This window comes from Bos mutus, chromosome 5, assembly GCF_027580195.1.
Source record: "Bos mutus isolate GX-2022 chromosome 5, NWIPB_WYAK_1.1, whole genome shotgun sequence".
In the NCBI taxonomy this organism is placed as follows: domain Eukaryota; kingdom Metazoa; phylum Chordata; class Mammalia; order Artiodactyla; family Bovidae; genus Bos; species Bos mutus.
This window is the reverse complement of record NC_091621.1, coordinates 23881795-23904324: the sequence shown is the minus strand read 5'-3', so window position 1 is coordinate 23904324 and position 22530 is coordinate 23881795. Positions and strand designations below refer to the sequence as shown.

Genomic DNA, 22530 nt, shown 5'->3' with positions numbered 1-22530 from the left:
TCTTAAAATTTTTAAATAGACTGTTATGTGGAAAATAGATGGAGGTAAAAAATGAATGCAAGGAGACCAGTTAGAGGTTATTATGTTGTCCAAGAGGAGATGATGGCAATGTGGATAAGACAGGTCAATGATGAAGATGGAAATAAGTGGACAGAATCAGTCAAATCTATTATGGAACAGATTTGACATGACTTGTTTAATGACCGCACATGTAGGGACTCAGGGAGAGATTAAGGATGACTCCCAGGTTTTTGACAGAACCGACTGAAGAGGGGACGGTATCATTAATTAAACAGGACACTGGAGGAGAGGTCAGTTTGGAGAGAGATGACATTATGTTCGTGCATGTATTGAAAGTCTGGCGCTTCTTAGTAGTACAGAAGACAAGTACACAGCTGTGTATAAAAATTTGAAAGTCAAAACAGAAGACTTAGTGCATGATATAAAATTGAAAGTTATCAACATATATATAGCAAATGAAGTTGCAGCATAGGATCATTTGAGAAGACCAGGAGAAGATAAAAGATGGCCTGGAAAGACTTAAATACTTAGAGGTCCAGGAAAATTTGGAAAAAAAGAATTAAGAAATGCTAAGAAGTAGGATGAAAACCAGAAGAAAGTGGCAACCACAAAACAAGGAAGTACCAAGGCAGGTTCAATTGTGAATACTGCTAAGTAAAATAAGGACAAGAAAGAAAAATGTCCATTGAAATTAGCAATGAGAGCTATTTCCTTGAAATGATGGGGATGGGTAACAGACTGAAGTCAGCTAAAGAATAAATGGGGAGAAGGCAATGGCACCCCACTCCAGTACTCTTGCCTGGAAAATCCCATGGACGGGGGACCCTGGTGGGCCTCAGTCCATGGGGTCGCTAAGAGTCGGACACGACTGAGCAACTTCACTTTCACTTTTCACTTTTATGCACTGGAGAAGGAAATGGCAACCCACTCCAGTGTTCTTGCCTGGAGAATCCCAGGGATGGGGGAGCCTGGTGGGCTGCCGTCTACAGGGTCGCATAGAGTTGGACACGACTGAAGCAACTTAGCAGCAAAGAATAAATGGGAGGTGAAAAAGTAAAGACAGTGAGTAAACTGTTTAATGCTGTTTGGCAGGTAGAGACACAGGGTGACAGCTACAGGACAACGTATAGTGCAACAATGTGTTTTAAAGATGAGACTACAGTATGTTTCAGTGCTAATGAAAAGATCCAGGAGAGGCAGGAATTTAAAACACAGTAAGGGAAGATATGGGAGAAGACTAGAGGGAATGAGATCCAGAGGGATCCTCTAAAAAGAAGGGCTGGGTCCCTGTTAAGTGAGAAAGCTCCTTGATTGCAACAGGAGGTGAGGATGAGCATGTCTATGTTAGTTGCTCAGTCATGTCTGACTCTTTGCAACACCATGGACTCTATAGCCTGCCAGGATCCTTTGTCCGTGGAATTCTCCAGGAAAGAATACTGGAGTGGGCTGCCAGTTCCTTCTCCAGGCAATCTTCCCAACCCAAGGATCAAACCCAGGTCTCCCACAGTACACAGATTCTTTACCATCTGAGCTACCAGGATAGGACAGATTCTGGTAATTCTATGGATTTGGTGGTGGAAATTTGAGGCAGGTACAATCCAATTGCTTCTATTTGAATCATCAACTGAGAATCAGAAGACAGAGAAGAGCAAAGGTTTGAAAAGAGGGGATGAGATCTAAAACTGCTATTGAGTAGAATAGGAAACTGAAGTGACTAGCAAAAAATGGTAAGAACAAGAAAGGCAAGTAGTACTAACAACCTACTTGCAGTTAATTATTTATAAAGGTGCCAGTCTGCCAAGTGGTTATGACTTTCCTTGCTCTGCTCAGTCATTAGCATACAGACAAGCAGAGATAAACAGTTCCATCCTTGGTTGGAATTTACCAGGGTAAGATTAAGGACAGGTGATGACATAAGGGTACTAGCAAGAGAGTGACTGAAAAGATGGACCAAGGAAACTAAGATGGACAGGAAAAGAAGTAAAGATAGGAGAAAGGCTAAAGGAACTGGAGAAAGAATGTGCACTGAAGAATCAGAGATTCTGGAGTTCCCAAATACATGAAGCAGGAAGGCTGAAAGGATGAGCTCAAGACAAAAACCAGAGTGTATCAATTAAAGTTTTCAGAAGTGTCAGTAATAAGAAACATCTGGAGTATGAATATTCGAACAATGTTTGACATGGGATGGAGGTATAGTGACTAGATATGAAAAATCTTTGCCAAATCTCACATCAAGAAGGTTTATGAACCTCTAGTACCTTCCGAACTTCTCTAGCAGTATATAGATTCTGTTCTTAGATGACCTTTTAGGTGCAGACAGTCTGACTTCCTTGAAATTCTAATAATGACCTAGGTTAGCAGGGGTTCAACCAGAAAAAACAGAAACATTCATATCACCTTATTTTAGCCTACACCCAAGACTCCAGAAAATAAAAGACCTGGAAGAAACTATCCCTGGCCAATTCTAGTCAGAAAGTAGTTCAAAAGATCAAACGGATTGATCTAACTGAACTCTAATTCCCATGGCTATGTAAAGATACAGTAGCTACTGAATGATACATTTTAAATACCTCAGGAGCTACCTTTGGGTCCTTTAAATGAATGCTGTTTATTCCAAACATGACATTTGTCAGAAGCATAGAGAATTCTTGTGCTTCCCAGCAGATAGTGTTTAATTTTTAACTGGTGCTTTAAAATACCTTTCGACATACTAATATTATCATCAATTTCTTATTTAAGTACTATTTAGAAACTGAACTAAAAATTCAGTAAGGTTGACTATTTAACAGTTACTTGGGGAAAGTACCATTAAATGACAATAGCCTGCAGTGGTAGTGAACTCAAAAGACTACTGTAACTATTATACCAACTCTTCAGACACGCACCATTTTGTTATTTAGCCACAACACTCGGTTTTGGGATATCTCACTTCACTGACCAGGGATTGATCCTGGACCACGGCAGTGAAAGCCTGAAATGCTAACCAGGGAACTCCCCAGCATGCACCCTTTAAAACAAATAGTTAATGGTTTAGTGTCATCTTGGCAACAAAGCTTCATTTTTATGCCACGATTACGGAACCTATTATTCAAGGTCTTTGAAAGTGAAACTCAATTAGAGAAAAAAGGGAGAGATTGCATTTTATTTCAATTTCAAAACAATTAACTTACCTTTCCCATATAGTCTAAGTATAGCAAGCATTGATAAATATGCTTTCTATCCAACAAGATTAAAAGAAACTCAACTCACTACTAGTTCTGAAATACAAATTAAACTAGCCATGAGATTTCTTTTTGCAATTAACCATTAATACACAAAAAATTCAAATGTGCTAACAGTTATTACTTGTAGAGGTTTAGGTACATAAGGCAACCAAACACCAAATCCTCCTATAAACTTATATCTGTTTTTGCAACTATACAAACATTAAGAAAAATATGGAAAGACACCCACAAAAGTGACTTGGCATGAGATATGCAAGTATCGCATTGGTGAAAGACTCTTAATGAAAAAGGCAAGCAAAAATAGAAAAAAAGAGAAGTTAAAAAGTTATGATTTCACTTACATATGTTTTAAATGTAAAATAAATATATACTTGTGCATATATAAACATGTATATATAAGTAAGAAATATATAAAATTATATATTACAAATTATCTGCACAAAAAATATCAGGGGAAAAGAATGCAGTTAGATCTTTAATACTAGGTTGCTTTTAGTAAGTGAAAGAGAAAAAAATCAAAGTAATGTATCTAGTACTATATCACTGTGAAGACAAACCACGTTATTTGTATTAGCACACAGAAAAGTGGGAGGACAGTAAGAAGCTAACACTGACTCTCTATGGGATGGGGCTGGAAGGGAGCTTTGCCATCATATATCTTTCAGTTGTACTATTTTAAACACATAAGAATTTTATATTTGAAAAAACTATCTATATTTTTTTGTTAAGCATACATACCTTGACCTTGCCACACTTTAGAAGGTATTACTAATATTTTGTCACAGGAGGCAGAAGGCTGGATCCACCGCCAAACTAGAAAGTCTGCACCACCTATTCTTCGTGTTTCTGTGCGAACTCTAGACTCATTAGCAGCAAGGAAGTCAACAGCTCTATCCCAGACTTTCTTCATTTTCTTCCTATCATTTGAAGGAAAATGACAAATTTACTATCATCTTTGTTTGTCATCTTTTTCAAATATTAGTAACTGAAGGTAGTAGTTGTTATTCTTAATTAGGGCTGTTCTTATCAATGCTTATGCAGTTTTTCCCAAAAAGATTAAGGTGCCTGAAATTCCCATCAAATTTATCATATTTGGATGTCCAGAGGTGGAACAATGCATTGGTATTTTCCCCTCTCAAAAGCTCTACTGATGATTCTGATATGCTGCTACACATCTTACACAGGGTAAGAACGCTGCTTTAGGATGTGACATCATCTTTTACTTTCAAGAAGTTGTTGTTGAATTCTTTTATTTAAAAAGCTTCATTAACAACAAAATAAAGTATTTTAAAACATTAGTAAAACATCACTGGCTACTGTCTGTCTCTGTTTATTTATCAGGATATAATTGAAGGAAATAAAGTAGAGACTTTTAAAAAGTAAGAAAAGTATGCTTAGAAATCCAGTTGTCTATTATGCCACTTAAAATAAGGCCGATAATAGATGAAAGCTTAGAAAAGAGTTTAAAATACAAAAAGACACCTGTATAGTAAAACAGCTATTGTTGAGAAGGGTCATAACTCTCAATGCAATTTTCATGACCGCAGAAGGTAACATTCTGATTTACTTCAACTCATAATGCTTTGAACACACCTGTCATGAGGCTGTATTAAAGAATCTCGCACATGGGGAATAGGCATGTAAGGCTGTAAATCTTTATTTTCCTGGCAAGCTTCATTATGACTTCGTAAAACATCTGAAAGTAAATCAAAAAAATATATAAAGAAAACAACTATTGGACACCATGTAATTTATCACATGATGAGTATTCTAGAATAGTTCAGATTTTTACAAATACTGTACCTATAATCTTTACCACCATATCATACATCTGCCTTGTTTCCTCTTCTTCTTTTGTCCAGCGATATTTCATGTAACGCAGAACGACACAAACCATCACTACACCTGTAATATTTACATATATTGTGTTTTAAAATTGTGGTCAGTGGCATTCAGTAATGTTTGTTGCAACCTGAAACAACCGTCAGTTGTTAAATCTGGTATAACAAAGTGGAAGGAAAAAAAGCCATTTTGACAGTTTCTATAGGTGATTATTTTAACTGCCATAATGGGATAGTGGAATAAGTCTTCAAGACAGTGGTTTGATTTAGCTATATAATAAAATTAAATATAAAAATTTAATATTAAACATTTCCCAGTGTGTCACTTAATCTTTCCAGAAAAAAATTTCTTCCTTAGGTTGACAACTGAACATTTAAATTCCATTTTTTTTTTTCTGAATACAAAGTAACATGCTTCACAAACCTTTTCTTTGCAGCATTAAGCTACTAGAAAAGTGAGTCTTATGAAACTGTAAACATTTAATTTTAAGCAAACTAAATTATTTTTAAAGGACTTGGGTAGAAAAGAGAAGAAATTTCTAGTAGTCACATAAAATTAAGAGGCCTGAATGAAAATTTTAATTTGGATAAATAATATTTTTAAAATTAAAAATAATTTTTAAAAAGTTAATTTCTAACTCAGTATTTAAAAAACAAGCTAATTTTTGTATCTTCCTGCTCTATTTCCTAAAGTGGATTTCTATCTATGCACTGTATTTGCTTTTTCTGTAACATTCATATGACAAAGTCTGATTCCTACTTCTCATAGCACTGTTTCCTAAGCCCTTAGATTGATACTGACATTGTGTATGTGTTAGTCCCTTCAGTTGTGTACAACTTCTTGCAACCCAATGGATTATAGCCACCAGGCTCCTCTGTCCATGGGATTTCCCAGACAAGAATACTGCAGTGGGTTGCCATCCCCTTTTCCAGGGGATTTTTTCACCCAGGGATCAAACCTGGGTCTCCTGCACTACAAGCAGATTCTTTACCATCAGAGCCACCGGGAAAGCCAACCAACATTATAAAAACCCTCAATATTACTATATCTTAGTGAAGACTTCTGGATGCGCTTTATAATGACAACTATTACAGAAGTATATTCTCAACCCTGGCATTTGATGAAATACACATGCAAAAATCTAGACTACAATGTATCTTTCTCATTCTCACAACTTACCTAAGCATAACAACAATAACCTGTGGGTAACAGTAACAAAAGCACGTCGAAAACGACACCAGAAGGACATCTGTGGTCTTGTGGATTGTAAAAACTGAACATCAACTATATCTGTCAATTCTTCCTCAGGGCCATAACCAACACACCTATGCAAAAATAATCAAGGGAGAATTTAGTCAAAATCACTGCTTAGACTACAAAATAGACAAAGTAGAAACCAAATCCTTTACCTTATCCCAACATCTTTTCCATTTTCAAAAATCCACTTTAATGAGATGTTAAATGTATCTTCATATTCAGGACCTAAATCCTAATAAGAAAAATAAAGAAAATAACCTTAATAATTCACATTCACTTGATTTTATGTGTAAGCTGTCCTATAAATAACATACCTCATATAACACTTTAAACTATATAATAAAAATGTATTATTCAATACAGAAAAATGAAAAGAAAGAAAAGAAAAAAGTCACCATTTCCCCACCACCCTAAGATAACCACTGTTAACATTTTGCTATGCTTTTTCATTTTTTATTTAAAAAATAAATCTAGATTGTTTTTAAAATTTGCTTTTCAAGTATCATCATGATAAGAGTGAATTAGTCACTTTTTCTTTTTAATGGAATGCTATTTGTAGATGAACAAAATGGCAAATTACTTAGACTCAGGTTTCACAGCCATTTTCTCAACAAGTGAATGAATATGCCCATCAGTTTCAGAGAAACAACTGATTGTGTTATTCATGATAAAATTAAAGCTTTCAAATGAAGTGAAAAGCAGAATTTTTAAAACTTACATCCATTACTATGAGCTTAACAATTTCAGTGCTTAAAAACTTTTGAAATGAGACTGTGCTGTGATATTTACAAATGTGACTTTAGAGTACAGCATATTAAAATGTGTCAACATTTTGAAGATTCGAATAACTAGTGACCCAATATTTTCCAAATGACCAATCATAAGCTATAAAATATTGTGTAGGTAAAAGATCCATTCTAACTGCAAAACAGACGAAAAGGCCTTAGTATGAAAAGTTCACTGTCATGGCTTTAAATTCTATACTACACTAATCTTTAAGAAACTATTACTTGTAGAGTTTTGATGCTGTATCAAAGAAGAGTATCTATCTGACTTGAGAATTAAAATACTTTCCCCTGCTTTTTTGACTACCTATCTGTGTGAGGCTAGATTTTTGTGATGTACTTCAACCAAAACACCATCACAATGGATTGAACACTGAAGCAGATATGAGAATTCAGTTGTCTTTTATTAACCTGGACATTTAAGAGAGTTGCAAAAATGTAAACCGATGCCACTTCTCACTAAATGTTTTTACTTTGGAAACTAGTATTTTTCATAAAACACTATTTATGCTAACATGTAATAAAGTCATTATTCTTATTTTAAATGAATAAGTAAACTTTAAAATGTTGCTTTAATTTCTAATATGGCAAATACATATCTAAATAAATAAATACATACATATATATTCTACAAACAAATGCCATTTAGGATCATCAGTAATTTTAGGATTACAAAAGGATCCTGAAACCTGAAAGTTTAAGAAGTGCTATGCATAAGTGGATTATGTATTTTTTAAATCAAAATATTAAAAACGAAAGTGGTGTTGTATTATACAAACTGTTTTTCTACTTGCTTTTTTCACAGAATGAACTGGTGTTGTCAATGTATATCAGTATAAATATTCATGAGACAACTCCAATTTTTTCCAGTACAACAGTATTCCATTGTGTGGTTATTTTACACCATCATCCTCTCACTAATGAACATGAAATGGTTTCAATTATTTGAGTATAACAAATAATACTGTAATAAACATCCTTAAAAATTCTTTCATTCAAAATATTTATTGAGGGCCCACTATGTGCCAGGTACTGTTCTAGGACCTAGAAATGTAGCACTAAGCAAAAAGCCAAAATTCTCCATGCTCATGGGAACTTGTATTCTATTCAAAAGTATGTCTTTATATACTTTTGGAAGTGCAAAAAAATGAATTTCTAAAAGTAGAAATAGAAACAAGAAGTCACTTTATAAAATTCTTTAAAAATATTTATATGTAATAGCTACTGCATTTTAACAACAGATTCTTCAACAGCATTGGAAATTACAATGTTCTCATTTGATCAGTTTACTTTCTAATGTTATTTTAATATATCAAATTTGAAAGTATAATAAAGAATTTTATGAAGCAAAACTAATCTTGCTAGGCATCATTACTTATGTGTAACTACTGCCAGGGTTTTCAGATGCTAACGATAACCTATAGGCTATTTTTTTTTAAGTGTGATAATTTCAGCATTATTTATAAATACCAAAAAATTTGTACTCAATGTTAGCATTTAATGATTAAAAGATGACTTATATATGAGATCACTTCTGTTGGATATTATTAAATTAGAAATAATCATGACGAGAGCTAAATAGCTATATACTTTAAAAAGTAAAATACAGCATTCAACTATTACTATGAAAGATATACAATCATGTGAATAAGAACTAGAAAATAAGAAAAAGTAAATTTTGTTTAGTATTGCTTCAAAAAGTTATGCAATTATAAAAGATAAGTTCAGGCAATTTCTGCCTTTTTTAAAAATTTTTTTATTGAAGGATAATTGCTTTACAGAATTTTGTTGTTTTCTGTCAACCTCGATATGAATCAGCCACAGGTATACATATCCCTCCCTTTTGAACCTCCCTCCCAATAATTACTGTTTTAATTTTTGTAAGTAGACAGCAGAAATCACCTTGCATATAACTAAAAAATCAAACAGAACTCATATTCACTTACTCTAAATTAGAGAAGATTAAAGCTTTGATAAAGAAACATCAAGAGAACATATTTCTGGTTATATTGCATGGATGAGGATTAGATAAAGCACAAGCAATACAAGATTTTGAAAACTCCATACAACAATATTAACATGGGAAAGACTAGAGATCTCGTCAAGAAAATTAGAGATACCAAGGGAACATTTCATGCAAAGATGGGCACAATAAAGGACAAAAATGGTATGAAACTAACAGAAGCAGAAGATATTAAGAAGAGGTGGCAACAATACACAGAAGAACTATACAAAAAAGATCTTCACGACCCAGATAATCATGATGGTGTGATCACTCACCTACAGCCAGACATCCTGGAATGCAAAGTCAAGTGGGCTTTAGGAAGCATCCCTACAAACAAAGCTAGTGGAGGTGATGGAATTCCACTTGAGCAACTTCAAATCCTAAAAGATGATGCTGTAAAAGTGCTTCACTCAATATGCCAGCAAATTTGGAAAACTCAGCAGTGGCCACAGGACTGGAAAAGGTCAGTTTTCATCCCAATCCCAAAGAAAGGCAATGCCAAAGAATGCTCAAACTACCACACAACTGCACTCATCTCACACTCTAGCAAAGTAATGCTCAAAAATCTTCAAGCCAGGCTTCAATAGCATGTGAACTGTGAATTTCCAGATCTTCAAGCCATATTTAGAAAAGGCAGAGGAACCAGAGATCAAATTGCCAACATCCACTGGATCATCGAAAAAGCAAGAGAGTTCCAGAAAAATATCTACTGCTTTATTGACTATGCCAAAGCCTTTGACTGTGTGGTTCACAACAAACTGTGGAAAATTCTTCAAGAGATGGGAATACCAGACCACCTGACCTTCCTGCCTCCTGAGAAATCTGTATGCAGGTCAAGAAGCAACAGTTAGAACTGGACATGGAACAACAAACCAGTTCCAAATCGGGAAAGGAGTATGTTAAGGCTGTATATTGTCACCCTGATTACTACACTTATATGCAGAGTACATCATGAGAAACATTGGACTGGATGAAGAACAAGCTGGAATCAAGATTTCCAGGAGAAATATCAATAACCTCAGATATGCAAATGACACCACCCTTATGGCAAAAAGTGAAGAAGAACTAAAGAGCCTCTTGACGAAAGTGAAAGAGAAGAGTGAAAAAGTTGGCATAAAACTTAACATTCAGAAAACTAGATCACGGCATCTGGTCCCATCACTTCATGGTAAATAGATGGGGAAACAATGGAAACAATGCCAGAATTTGTTTTTTGGGATCCAAATCATTGAAGATGGTGACTACAGCCATGAAATTAAAAGATGCTTGCTCCTTGGAAGAAAAGTTATGACCAACCTAGACAGCATATTAAAAAGCAGAGATATTACTTTGCCAAAAAAAGCCATTCTAGTCAAGGTTATGGTTTTTCCAGTAGTTATGTACGGATGTGAGGGTTGGACTATAAAGAAAGGTGAGAAGAATTGATGCTTTTGAACTGTAGTGTTGGAAAAGACTCTTTAGAGTCTCTTGGACTGCAAGGAGATCCAAGCAGTCCATCCTAAAGGATCAGTCCTGAATATTCATTGGAAGGAATGATGCTGAAACTCCAATACTTTGGCCACATGATGCAAAAAACTGACTCATTTGAAAAGATTCTGATGCTGGGAAAGATTGAAAGCAGGAGGAGCAAGGGACGACAGAGGATGAGATGGTTGGATGGCATCACTGACTCAATGGACATGAGTTTAAGTAAACTCCGGGAGTTGGTGATGGGATAGGGAGGCCTGGTGTGCTGCAGTCCATGGGGTAACAAAGAGTCGGACACGACTGAGTGACTGAACTGAACTGACACAGAGCTGAAGACCTGTGTTAATTCCTGTTTGCAATATATCGGTTTTTGAAAAGGATTTTGTACTCATTTAGTTCTTTTCAAAGACTGTATCCTTCAAAGACACAAACAAGATTCCACCCTTGAAAGATGTGGATATTTTAAAAATCAATGAAGTACATACATTGTATTTAACTTGTATTTACATACACATTTTTCAGTTTCTGTTCAATGCAGTATGCAGTATTTTATGACATTTTTTCATTACTATACAGAACGTGAAAAATTAGACTAAACATATTTCAAGTAATGCAAAATTAAATGAATTTCCAAGTTTACTTGCTGTGTAATTTAAATATAAAAATGGAGGCTAAAGATTATAAATAGCATGACTGCTCTTGTTAATTATCGTTAAAAATAAACATAATGGTTCAAATTAACAAGGACAGCTACTCTAATAAGTTAAATATGTGGAAGAACAAAGAACTTAACACTTCTAGTTATAAAACAGCAGAAGCATAGAAAAAGGTATCTGTTGTTATTTTTCCATTTTCTGTTCTCCTTTCCTATGTAAATACCCTTCGATATCCAACCACTACTTGCAACACAACAGAACCATGGAATGTTCCTTTATGAATAAACATTTTAGAAAACAAATGATAATTTATTTAAAATTCCCATTAAAGATTTAACAGAGTTTGAGTTCTTAAATAAACCATTACTTCCACAAATATTTGACATAGTACATGGAGTTCTATAGTATCATAATGGAGAAGGCAATGGCACCCCACTCCAGTACTCTTGCCTGGAAAATCCCATGGATGGAGGAGCCTGGAAGGCTGCAGTCCATGGGGTCACTAAGAGTCAGACACACTGAGCAACTTCACTTTCAGTTTTCACTTTCATGCATTGGAGAAGGAAATGGCAACCCACTCCAGTGTTCTTGCCTGGAGAATCCCAGGGACAGGGGAGCCTGGTGGGCTGCCATCTATGGGGTCGCACAGAGTCGGACACGACTGAGGCGACTTAGCAGTAGCAGCAGCAGCAGTATCATAAAATGGAATTTTTGTAGAAGTAAAAGTTGAATTTTTTTTCTGGCATATGCAAATTAAACAGTTCATGCTAACGCTGCAGCACACAGCATCTACCTGATTTTAAGTCTGAAGTGCTTTATTCACTTGTTGGAGCCACCTGGAAAACTGTAATGCAAGGGGTATGCCAATTTTTTAGCAAAGGGCAGACAGTAAATATTTTAAGCTTTGCAACATATACACTTCTTGTCTCTGTCACTTACATATTTTTAATGCAACCTTTAAAAATGTTGTAAAACCTCAGCAGGCCATACAAAACCAGGCTCATGAGCTGCAGTTTGCCAATCCTCGAGGTAAGGCATTCCTGTATCATAAAACACCCATTTTCAAATAACTGATGATAAACCTCAAGAGGAAACAAAGTTTTTAATTTTTAAAGTAGGTCTATTATTAACATAATTACTTGTTACTATTTATTTATAAGCAACAGCTCAGCTAACACACTGCTGACAGCATCACAGAAATATTTCTAAATTGAAAGGAAGTTCTCCCAAATCTTTAACAAATTAAAACTATTTTAATACACTGTAATTGATCCCCAATCACAAATTTACCTTATTTTCAAAATAACTAGCCGAAATGTGTAATTTAAAAACCCATATCAGATGCTTTGAACTTGGATTACAGTTTCAAAGCACAAAAATAATACTGCTTCATGGAAAAGATTCAGTTCATTAAAGAAAGCAACAAAACACATGGAGGGGAAAAGATAGTGGTACAGCGAAAAGTTAAGCCAACATTAATAATCTACCAGATAAAGTTCACAAATGGATAATTTGCATGACACTAATAGCTATGTGGCTTTAGTGAATATTCTGGTGGCTCAGTGGTAAAGAATCTACCTGCAATGAAGGAGACACTCTGCATCGGAAAGATAGCCTGGAGAAGGAAATGGCACCCCACTCCAGTATTCTTGCCTGGAAAATCCCATGGACAGAGGAGCCTACTGGGCTATAGTTCATGGAGTCTCAAAAGAGTCAGACATGATTTAGGGGCTAAACAATACACACTAGATGCTACCTTTAAATTACGTAAAATATGACACACAGAAATCAACAGTGAGTATGATTTAGTTCTTAATGTTTCAGTGGAAAGTTGATCTTTTACTTCCAGGAATAATGGAAAGAATATGGTCTTTAGAATCCAAGAGGCCTGGAATCAGATCATGACTCCACTACTGAATTGCTGTATGTATAACCATAAGAGGACATTAAGAGAAAATAAGTCATGTAGGCAGATGCATATACTTTGTTCACATCTTCAGATTCTGAACCCTATTCAGTGTCAGTCTCTTGACCACTCAGTATGAGGTATGGGTTATAAACCCAGCTCTTCCATCTAAGAGGCAGAATAGTATAGTGAAAAGAGCAGATATTTTGATTCTATTCACAGTTCCATCACTTACTAGCTGGATGACCTACTTATTAAACCCCTCTGAGCACCGAAGAATTGATGCTTTTGAATTGTGGTGTTGGAGAAGACTCTTGAGAGTCCCTTGGACTGCAAGGAGATCCAACCAGTCCATTCTGAAGGAGATCAGCCCTGGGATTTCTTTGGAAGGAATGATGCTAAAGCTGAAACTCCAGTACTTTGGCCACCTCATGCAAAGAGTTGACTCATTGGAAAAGACTCTGATGCTGGGAGGGATTGGGGGCAGGAGGAGAAGGGGATGACAGAGGATGAGATGGCTGGATGGCATCACTGACTCGATGGACGTGAGTCTGAGTGAACTCCGGGAGTTGGTGATGGACAGGGAGGTCTGGCGTGCTGCAATTCATGGGATCGCAAAGAGTCAGACACGACTGAGTGACTGAACTGAACTAAGCTTTATTTTCTTTATAAAGGTGAGTCTGAAACCACCTACCTTGTTGCATCACTGTGAAATCAAAGGTAACATACAGAAAGTACCAAGACAAATTATACTTGAAATACTATAACCATTATGAAAGGTATTAATTCATTCTATTTTTTAGGATATTTATTTTTCCACAAAGACACAATCTTATTAACAGTGATTAACATTCCAAGTTAGTCCATAAAAATTTATTCAGCCCATAATTTGGCATATTTGCAATCTTCTTTCCTGTTATATTCTTCACAAATCTTAAAACATATTGTGTTTAAAATTAAACAGGTCTTAAAAGTGACCTAGGAAATGAACCACCATTCATTTCATCATTCTATTGCTATGCTATCATACAAAGCTCCTATCATTTAACTTTGCATCTGTCTTTTCATGAAAATAATAGTGCCACGTATTTCCTAAATGTTCCACCAGAGGGACCTCTTAACTTTTCACAAATCAAAACTAGATTTCAACCTCAAAAATGAGGAATAAAAAGCCCAAGAAAAACACTGTAGGAGTAAGAAAAAATGTTACATTTATTTAAATTAATTGTCACATTTATTTAAATTTTCTTTGAAGAAGAAAGTGTGAGAAATAAAAAAAATGGAATATAAAGACTCAAAGTGAAAAAAGTTTTTACTGAGGCTTATTCACTCATTTTGGGCTTCCCTGGTGGCTCGGTGGTAAAGAATCTACCTGCCAGTGCAGGAGACCTAGGTTCAATCCCTGGGTCGGAAAGATCCCCTGGAGAAGGAAATGACAACCCACTCCAGCATTCTTGACTGGGAAATCCCATGGACAGAGAACCCTGGTGGGCTACAGTCCATGGGGTCACAAAAGAGTTGGAGGTGACTTAGGAACTAAACCATTCATTCCTTTTACTCAATCAAACATTTACTTAAAATGCACCAGACGCTGGGGGAAAATTAGCTTACAGCATAGGAGTTCTACATATTCTCTAGCTCATTTATTCCTGAATGCAAAAACTTAATTGTGTTGCAGGTGAAACCATGGTACAAGCACATAAAAGGTACAATAGGTCTCTCTCCAGAAGCAGAAAGCCTACGATATACATATGGTTGTCTCTGTTTGATACCAGAATTGTAGTGGGATTCTTCCATATTTATGTGAGAACTTGGGTAAAATAAAATAGGTTGTGCTAAAATTATCATTACAAATTAGAAAGTAATTTGGCAACATATTTCAAAAGTATTAACAAAAGTTCTTTGAATAAGTGATTTCCTTTCTAGGACTAAGGAAATAAGGAAATAATCACAAAATCAAATACTATAATGCAAAATTAGCGTGCTTTCATAATACTGAAATCCCACAACCCAGGAGAATAAAAACATGTAAAGAAATATTATTCAGTAATAAAGAGGAACAGTTTTTAAAAGCCTGAACAATGACATGGGAAAATGCTAACAACTTTAAGGAAAAAATATCAGTATTTATAACATTTATACTGATACTAATTTCAGGGGGGAAATCTAAGACTAGAGAAACATGGACCAAAATGAGTGGCTAACTTTAGGTGGTGAATCTGAAATGCAGTTTTCCTTTTATTTTCTATATGAGTTAAATCATAAGCATGGGGTAATGTTATATTGAAAAGAAAAAAAGAAGAAGAAGCCTATTAAAAACAGCACCTACACTTTTATCTAGACCATAAAACTTTATTTTTTTTGAAAAATTCCTGTTTAAGGTTTTTCTTTTAGTAGCAGTCCAAACTGCATCTTTGGTACAAGTCGTATCAGATTTCACAGCAACTGAAAATCTGAAAATGAAAACTCCAAAAAGAATACACACACACACCCCCCTAAATGTATAACAAAAAGGATATTATCTCCAGAAAGTAACTTCATTTAACGAATTAAGAAATTAATCCAAAATCTTTTGTAAAAAGACACATTATATGTTCTACTAAATTTCTTCTTTAAAAAGGCAAAACCTAATCTGAAACAAAAAACAGTTCCAGAGAAAAGATACGAAGATCTTTTAAGACTGGAATTCACTATCATCATTTTTAAAAAAAAAACCTCAATACAGACAGTTCTCTACTCAACTCATGAAGGGGTGCTTCTAGTAACTTCTTTGCTGCCAGATTTTAATAGAAGTAATTCTTTTGTACCCACTGCTGCTTGGCTTAGATTTCAATTGTCCCAACTCTGGTTCTATGTCCCTTCTTTTTCACCTTATCCAGTCAAATGGCTGGATAAGAAAAAGATGAAGCCTTATCCTGTCCCCAAGCCCTATCCCATCCATTTAGTCCTTCCTTCGAACACAATTCAGTAGAGTTAAAGAATCTCAGGGTTCTTGTGAAAAGTAACTTAATCCTATCCCAGGAATTTATGACCGACAATAGCACATGTCTGATATCTGTGCCATTACCACTCTGAGAGAGTCAAGTGAAGTGAAAGTTGCTCAGCCATGTCTGACTCTTTGCAACCCCATGGACTATACAGTCCATGGAATTCTCCAGGCCAGAATACTGGAGTGGGTAGCCTTTCCCTTCTCCCGGGGATCTTCCCAACCCAGGGACTGAACCCAGGTCTCCCGCACTGCAGGAAGATTCTTTACCAGCGGAGCCACAAGGGAAGCCCAAGCCACAAGGCAAGCCAAGAGAGAGTCAACTGGGGGGAAAAAAAGGGGAAACCAAGAGGGACTCATTGGTTGGGATCAGTTTTTCCTACTGCTAAAAGTAAAAACTTTCACTTGCTTTGGATCCCCATATGTTCTGCCCTTTTCCTGGACTATTTGACTCTATGTTCCCTTTAGCCTACTCAATCCAATCCTATCTTTGCCTTTACCTGAATAATTCATCTAGCAATTCTTCTACTCTTTAAGACACAGCCTTGTAATTATAAGTCCTCCTTATTTAGACCTTTTTGGATCCTGATCCTTCAGCTATCCAAACTATTAGCTACTACACTCTCCACAGGTTCACCTGTCATTAATGTTGTCATCTAGGCCACAACTGAAAACAAAGGAGAGAATGAGGTTGACAGACAAAATCTGCAGCATGTTAAAGAAAACTCTCTCCAGAATGACACTGGTTTAGTTAGGAAACACACAAAAAAAGAAATAAATTTTAATGGAAGTTAGTATAACCATCAGGAACTGAACTAGGTACTTTCTACTTTCACTTACATTCTCCCAACAACTCTGACAGTCATTAATAACAACGGTCCCATTTTCACACTGAGACACAGGTACAGAGAAGTACAGGGACTTTACCAGGACACAAAGCTTCTACACGCCAGTGCTACAATTTGAATCAACATCTACTCCTCATCGTACTATACTGTCTTCACATCTTCTGTGTTATCTACATGTAAGTTATGAATTAAGTTAAAAACTGAGTCCATATTTCTCTTTTTTGACAAACATATCATGGGAGACTGCCACCAAAACCTTGCTGAAAGCTTTAGAACAATACAATATTCTAAATTTAAAAACAAAAAAGAGGGGGTGACGTCAGCAAAACAGCTGAATAGGAAGGCCCTGATCCTCCTTCCCTGCTAGAGACACAAATTCAACAATACACAGATTAATTCCCTTTGTATGATAAGAAACCCAGAAACCAGTTAAGAGGTTCTTGCATCCCAAACAAGTACAAAACCAGCTGCATGAAAGTAGGAAAATTTGTAACACTCACATACTGGAGCCCCTGCCTCTGGCACAGCATAATGTGATGGGGAGAAAATTCCCAATTCCTGGCTTCTCCTTGAGCAGGGAAAGAGAAGACTGGAGTATTTATCTAAATGTTCAGATTTTGGGGGGGCCACCAGAGGGATGGGCGGAGAAGGCAATGGCACCCGACTCTGGTACTCTTGCCTGGAAAATCCCATGGACAGATTTTCCATGAGCCTGGAAGGCTGCAGTCCATGGGGTCGCTGAGGGTCACTGAGCGACTTCACTTTCACTTTTCACTTTCATGCACTGGAGAAGGAAATGGCAACCCACTCCAGTGTTCTTGCCTGGAGAATGCCAGGGATGGGGGAGCCTGGTGGGCTGCCGCCTATGGGGTTGCACAGAGTCAGACACGACTAAAGCGACTTAGCAGTAGCAGACGGATGGGGTTCTGTCGTGCTTGAATCTAAGCACTAATAGGTCAAAGGGCACCAGGCTGGGGATCACCAAGAACAAAGGCCATGAATTAGCACACACTCACTTGCCACTGACCCTGCCTGCAGCTCAGTGCAAAGTAAGTGTTAGAAAACCCCCAACTCCTCATTGCTCCCTGAGGAGGGAAAGAGCTGGAACGTGTGTCCAATGTTTCAGTTTTTCAAGGAGCTACCCAAAGGACTGGTTTCTGTATTACCTGTTTCAAAATACCGAGACCTGACATGGGCTAGATGCCTGAGGGTTGCTGAAAATAAAAAGGAGCGGGACAGCTTGCTGTTGCTCTAGAGGACCCGCAGTACAGCAGACAGGCACTGGAGGGAGCAAGAGACTATAAGCTCCTATAAAAAGATTTTGTTCAAATTTCACAGAATTTTATATTAGTGCCCATTATTTGTTTTCATACTTCATTCAAGATCCCACACTGCATTAGCTGCACTGAGTGGCTTTAGCTGCATGCAACAAATTTTGATAATTCTCTTTTCACTTTTATTCTGTCATGCATGTTTTCTAATTTTCCTTGATGTGGGGCTTCCCGGTGGCTCAGATGGTAAAGAATCCGTCTGCAAGGCAGGAGACCTGTGCTTGATCCCTGGGTCGGGAGGATTCCCTGGAGAAGGAAATGGCTACCCACTCTAGTATTCTTGACTGGAGAATCCCATGGACAGAGAAGCCTGGCGGGCTATAGTCCATGGGGGTTGCAAAGAGTCGGACACAACTCTTTTCTTGTTATGGCTTTTAAATGATACTCTTTTAAATGACACATCCATCATTTAAAAGTGGACATTACCAAATACATGGGATTTTTAAAGTATCTTTGGTATTAAATTCTTATTCTGATATTAACTTCTCATTTAAATGCTCTCTTCTCTGCAATCACCCTCTGCGCTTTTTCAGTCTTCTAACTTTATCGAGACTTTCAATGGCTAAGTCAAAGATTTCTCTTGGTATATGTCACATTGCACTTGAAAATACGTGCTGCTGCTGCTGCTACGTGGGTTATTTTATTTTTTTTTTTTTTTATATGATACAATTTTTATATATAAATCATAAACTCTCAGATATATAAACTTATCATGAGAAGGATATGAAAGTAACTGAACAGGATGTTGAAAAATCATAGTATTTGAGATTTAAAATAGTGTGTAGAGTGTTTTTTATTTAGCGTACAATGTATGCAAACCTTTAGCATTTCTAATTTGCATGCTTGCATGCTCAGTCGCTTCAGTCGTGTCCAACTTTTTGCAACCCTATGGACTGTAGTCTGCCAGGTTCCTCTGTCCACGGGATTCTCCAGGCAAGAATACTGTGGGTCACCATTTCCTTCTCCAGGGATCTTCCTGACCCAGGGATCGAACCCATGTCTCTTACATCTCTGCATTGGCAGGCGGGTTCTTTACCACTAGTGCCACCTGGGAAGCCCATTTAAAAGGGTGCAATGAAGTCAGGACTGTGCAAGAGCTGCAGTCATCTTAGTCAGATCAACTCTTCTTTTGGCATATTATTTAGTTAATTGTTGGAATTTAATGTTCTTTTTCTGTCTTGTAATTTTTATTTGCTTTTTCCATCAACTGTTTTTTTTTTCGTGGGTTATTTTTAAATATCTTTTGATAGATTTCTAACATAATTCCATGGTGATAAGAGAACAGACCCTGTATTTCAATACCTTCAGACCATGAAATTTTTATACTTTGTTTTACGTTCCTGGATATGTTCCAGTGTCTCCTGATTTATAATCAATGGGAACCTGAATAGAATTTGTATCCCACTTCTATGTGAAAATTATATAAATCTTAGTTATGTTGAATTGGTTCACAGTGCTTTCCAGATCTACTATACCCTTCTACTTTTCTGTCTACTCATTCTATTATTAACTTTTGAGAGTCTGATACTGAAACTCCAACTAAAAATTTATGTACTTAAAAAATAATTGCAATATATAGTGAAACTATTAAAAAAAAAAAAAAAGAAACCTGTAAAACCTCTCTAGTTGGGAATATATACCCACAAGTCCACAATAAAGATTTGAGGAGACCCCAGCGTATCTGAGATCACAGTAAAGGTCTTCCCCTGCATGAAGGCAGTTCTTAAAGACTGGGAGATGTGGCTGTGTTTTCAAATGGAATATCCCAAAACAAAGTAGCAAGCAAGACACACAAAAAGAAACAAGGAAACACGGCCCAACTAAAACAACAAAATAAATCTCCAGGGACTGACCCTAAAGAAACTGAGGTATATGAATTATCCAATAAAAATTTCATAGTAAACTGGCATAAAGATGCTCACTGAGCTCAGAAAACAACATATAAGTAAGATGAGAATATCAAGAGAGAGAAAATACTAAAAAGAACCAACAGGAACTCTGGAGCTGAAGAATACAACTGAATTGAAAAATTCACAGCATGTGTTCAACAGCAGTCTTAAATCCATCAGAAAACAAAGAATTGAGGAGCTAAAAGATAAGTCATTTAAAATTACCCAGTTGGAGGAAGAAAAAAGAATGAAGAAGAGTGAAGAAAGCTTAAGGGACTTACAGAACATCATCAATTGGACCAATACACACATTATGAAGTCCCAGAAGGAGAGGAGTGAAAGGAGCAGAAAGTTTATTTCAAGAAATAATAACCAAAACTTTACAATTTGGGGAAAGAAATGGACATTCAGATGTAAGAAACCCAACAGCTTCTTATGGGATACAGCAAAAGCAGTTCTAACAGAGAATTTCACTACGGTAAATGCCTACATTAAAAAAGAAAGATCTCAAATAACCCATCTCTACACCTCAGAGAACTAGAAAAAGAATAAATTAAGCCCAAAGTTAGCAGAAGGAAACAATAGGAATTAGAGCAGAAACAAAATAGAAAATAGGACAAAAAAACAACAAAACAAAGATGTGGTTTTTTAAAAGATAAGCGAAATTGACAAACCCTTAGTTAATAAAAAGAGAAAGAGACTCAAACAAAATCAGAAATGAAGGAAGAAGGGGCCTTACTGCTGGCTCAGTAGTAAAGAATTCATCTGCCAATGCAGGAGACACGCACTGGTTCAATCTCTGAACCAGGAAGATCCCGCATCTGCAGAGCAACTAAGCAGTGCACCACAACTACTGCGCGCTTGCGCTGCCACTACCGAAGCCCACTCTGCAATGAGAAGCCTCTGCGATGAGAAGCCCGTGTACACCAAAACTAGAGAGCAGACCCTGCTCGCTGCAACTAGAGAAAAGCGCGCCGAGCAACGAAGACCCAGCAAAGCCAAAAAAAAAATAATAATTTTTTTTTAAGAGAAATGAAAGAGATTTTTAAGATTGATGTCAGAGAAATACAAAGGATTTTAAGAGTCTACTATGCACAATTATTTGTCAACAAACTAGATAACAGAAAAAAATGGATAAATTCCTAGAAACATATAACCTATCAAGACTAAATAATGAAGAAAAGGTCTGAACAGATCTATAACTAGTACAGAAACTGAATCAGTAACTGAATCAGTAAAAGCCTCCCAACAAAGAAAAGTTTGGGATTCAATGGCTTCTCTGGAGAATTCTGCCAAATATTTTTTTAAAAATTAACATTTAGCCTTCTCAAAGTCCTCCAAAAACTTAACAGGGAAGGAGCACTTTCACACTCATTTTATGAGGCCACCATTACTCTGACATCAAAAATGCTTCAAGAATGGAAATACAGACCAATATCCCTGATGAATATAGACACAAATCCTCAACAAACTATTAGCAAAGTGAATTAAATAGCATATTAAAAGGATCAAAAGTGGGGTTTATTCCAAGAATGAAAGGACAAACACACAAAAGCCAATCAATGTAATACATCACATTAACAGAAGGAAAAATCATATGATAATTTCAATAAATACAGGAAGAGCATTTGACAAAATTCAACACCTTAAGTGATTAAAAACACATGATAGACTAGGAAGAGAAGCAAATTAGCTCAAAACAATAAAGGCCATATATGAAAAGCTGATGACTAATATATTTTTAATCATGAAAAACTGAGGTTTTTCCTTGGAGACCAAGAATAAGGCAAAGATGTCCACTGTTGTCATTTCTATTCAATACAGTAGAGCAGTTAGGTGAGAAAAGAAAATAAATGGCATACAAATTTGAAGTGAAGAAGTAAAATTCTATCTGTTTGCAGATAACATGATTGTGTACATAGAAGGCCCTACAGACTCCACCAAAAAAAAAAAAAAACCCCAAAATGTTAGAACTTAAGTATATTCAGCAAAGGTGTGGCACCGAAGAAAAAAAAAAAACAACATACAAGAATAAGTTGCATTTCTACACATAAAAATGAACAACCAGAAAATTTAAAAATTTCATCTACAAAAAGCATCAAAAAGAATAAAATACTTAGGAATAAACATTATCTAGAAGGTAACAGACTTACACACTAAAAACTACAAAGCACTGCTAAAAGAAATTTCAAGACACAAATAAATGAAAAGGCATCCTGGGTTCGTGAACTGGAAGACTTAATTAAAATGTCCATACTACCCAAAGCAATCTACAGATTCAATGCAATTCCCATCAAAATTTCAGTAGCAGTT

General features: G+C 36.2%; 1 protein-coding gene across 2 annotated transcripts in view; it reads right to left on the bottom strand.

The window, feature by feature from the left end:
* LEMD3 (LEM domain containing 3) overlaps positions 1-22530 on the bottom strand; it is a 90777-nt gene that overhangs the window by 20905 nt on the left and 47342 nt on the right. For both annotated transcript variants that reach the window (XR_011464195.1, XM_070370542.1), the window contains exons 5-9: positions 6497-6576; positions 6267-6412; positions 5049-5150; positions 4839-4941; positions 3984-4162 (exon numbers count right to left, since the gene is read on the bottom strand). Coding sequence is in view for 1 of the 2 variants with exons in the window: in XM_070370542.1 (XP_070226643.1) it covers positions 3984-4162; positions 4839-4941; positions 5049-5150; positions 6267-6412; positions 6497-6576 (610 nt within the window). In the remaining variant the exon portion in view is untranslated. The remainder of the gene's footprint in view (positions 1-3983; positions 4163-4838; positions 4942-5048; positions 5151-6266; positions 6413-6496; positions 6577-22530) is intronic.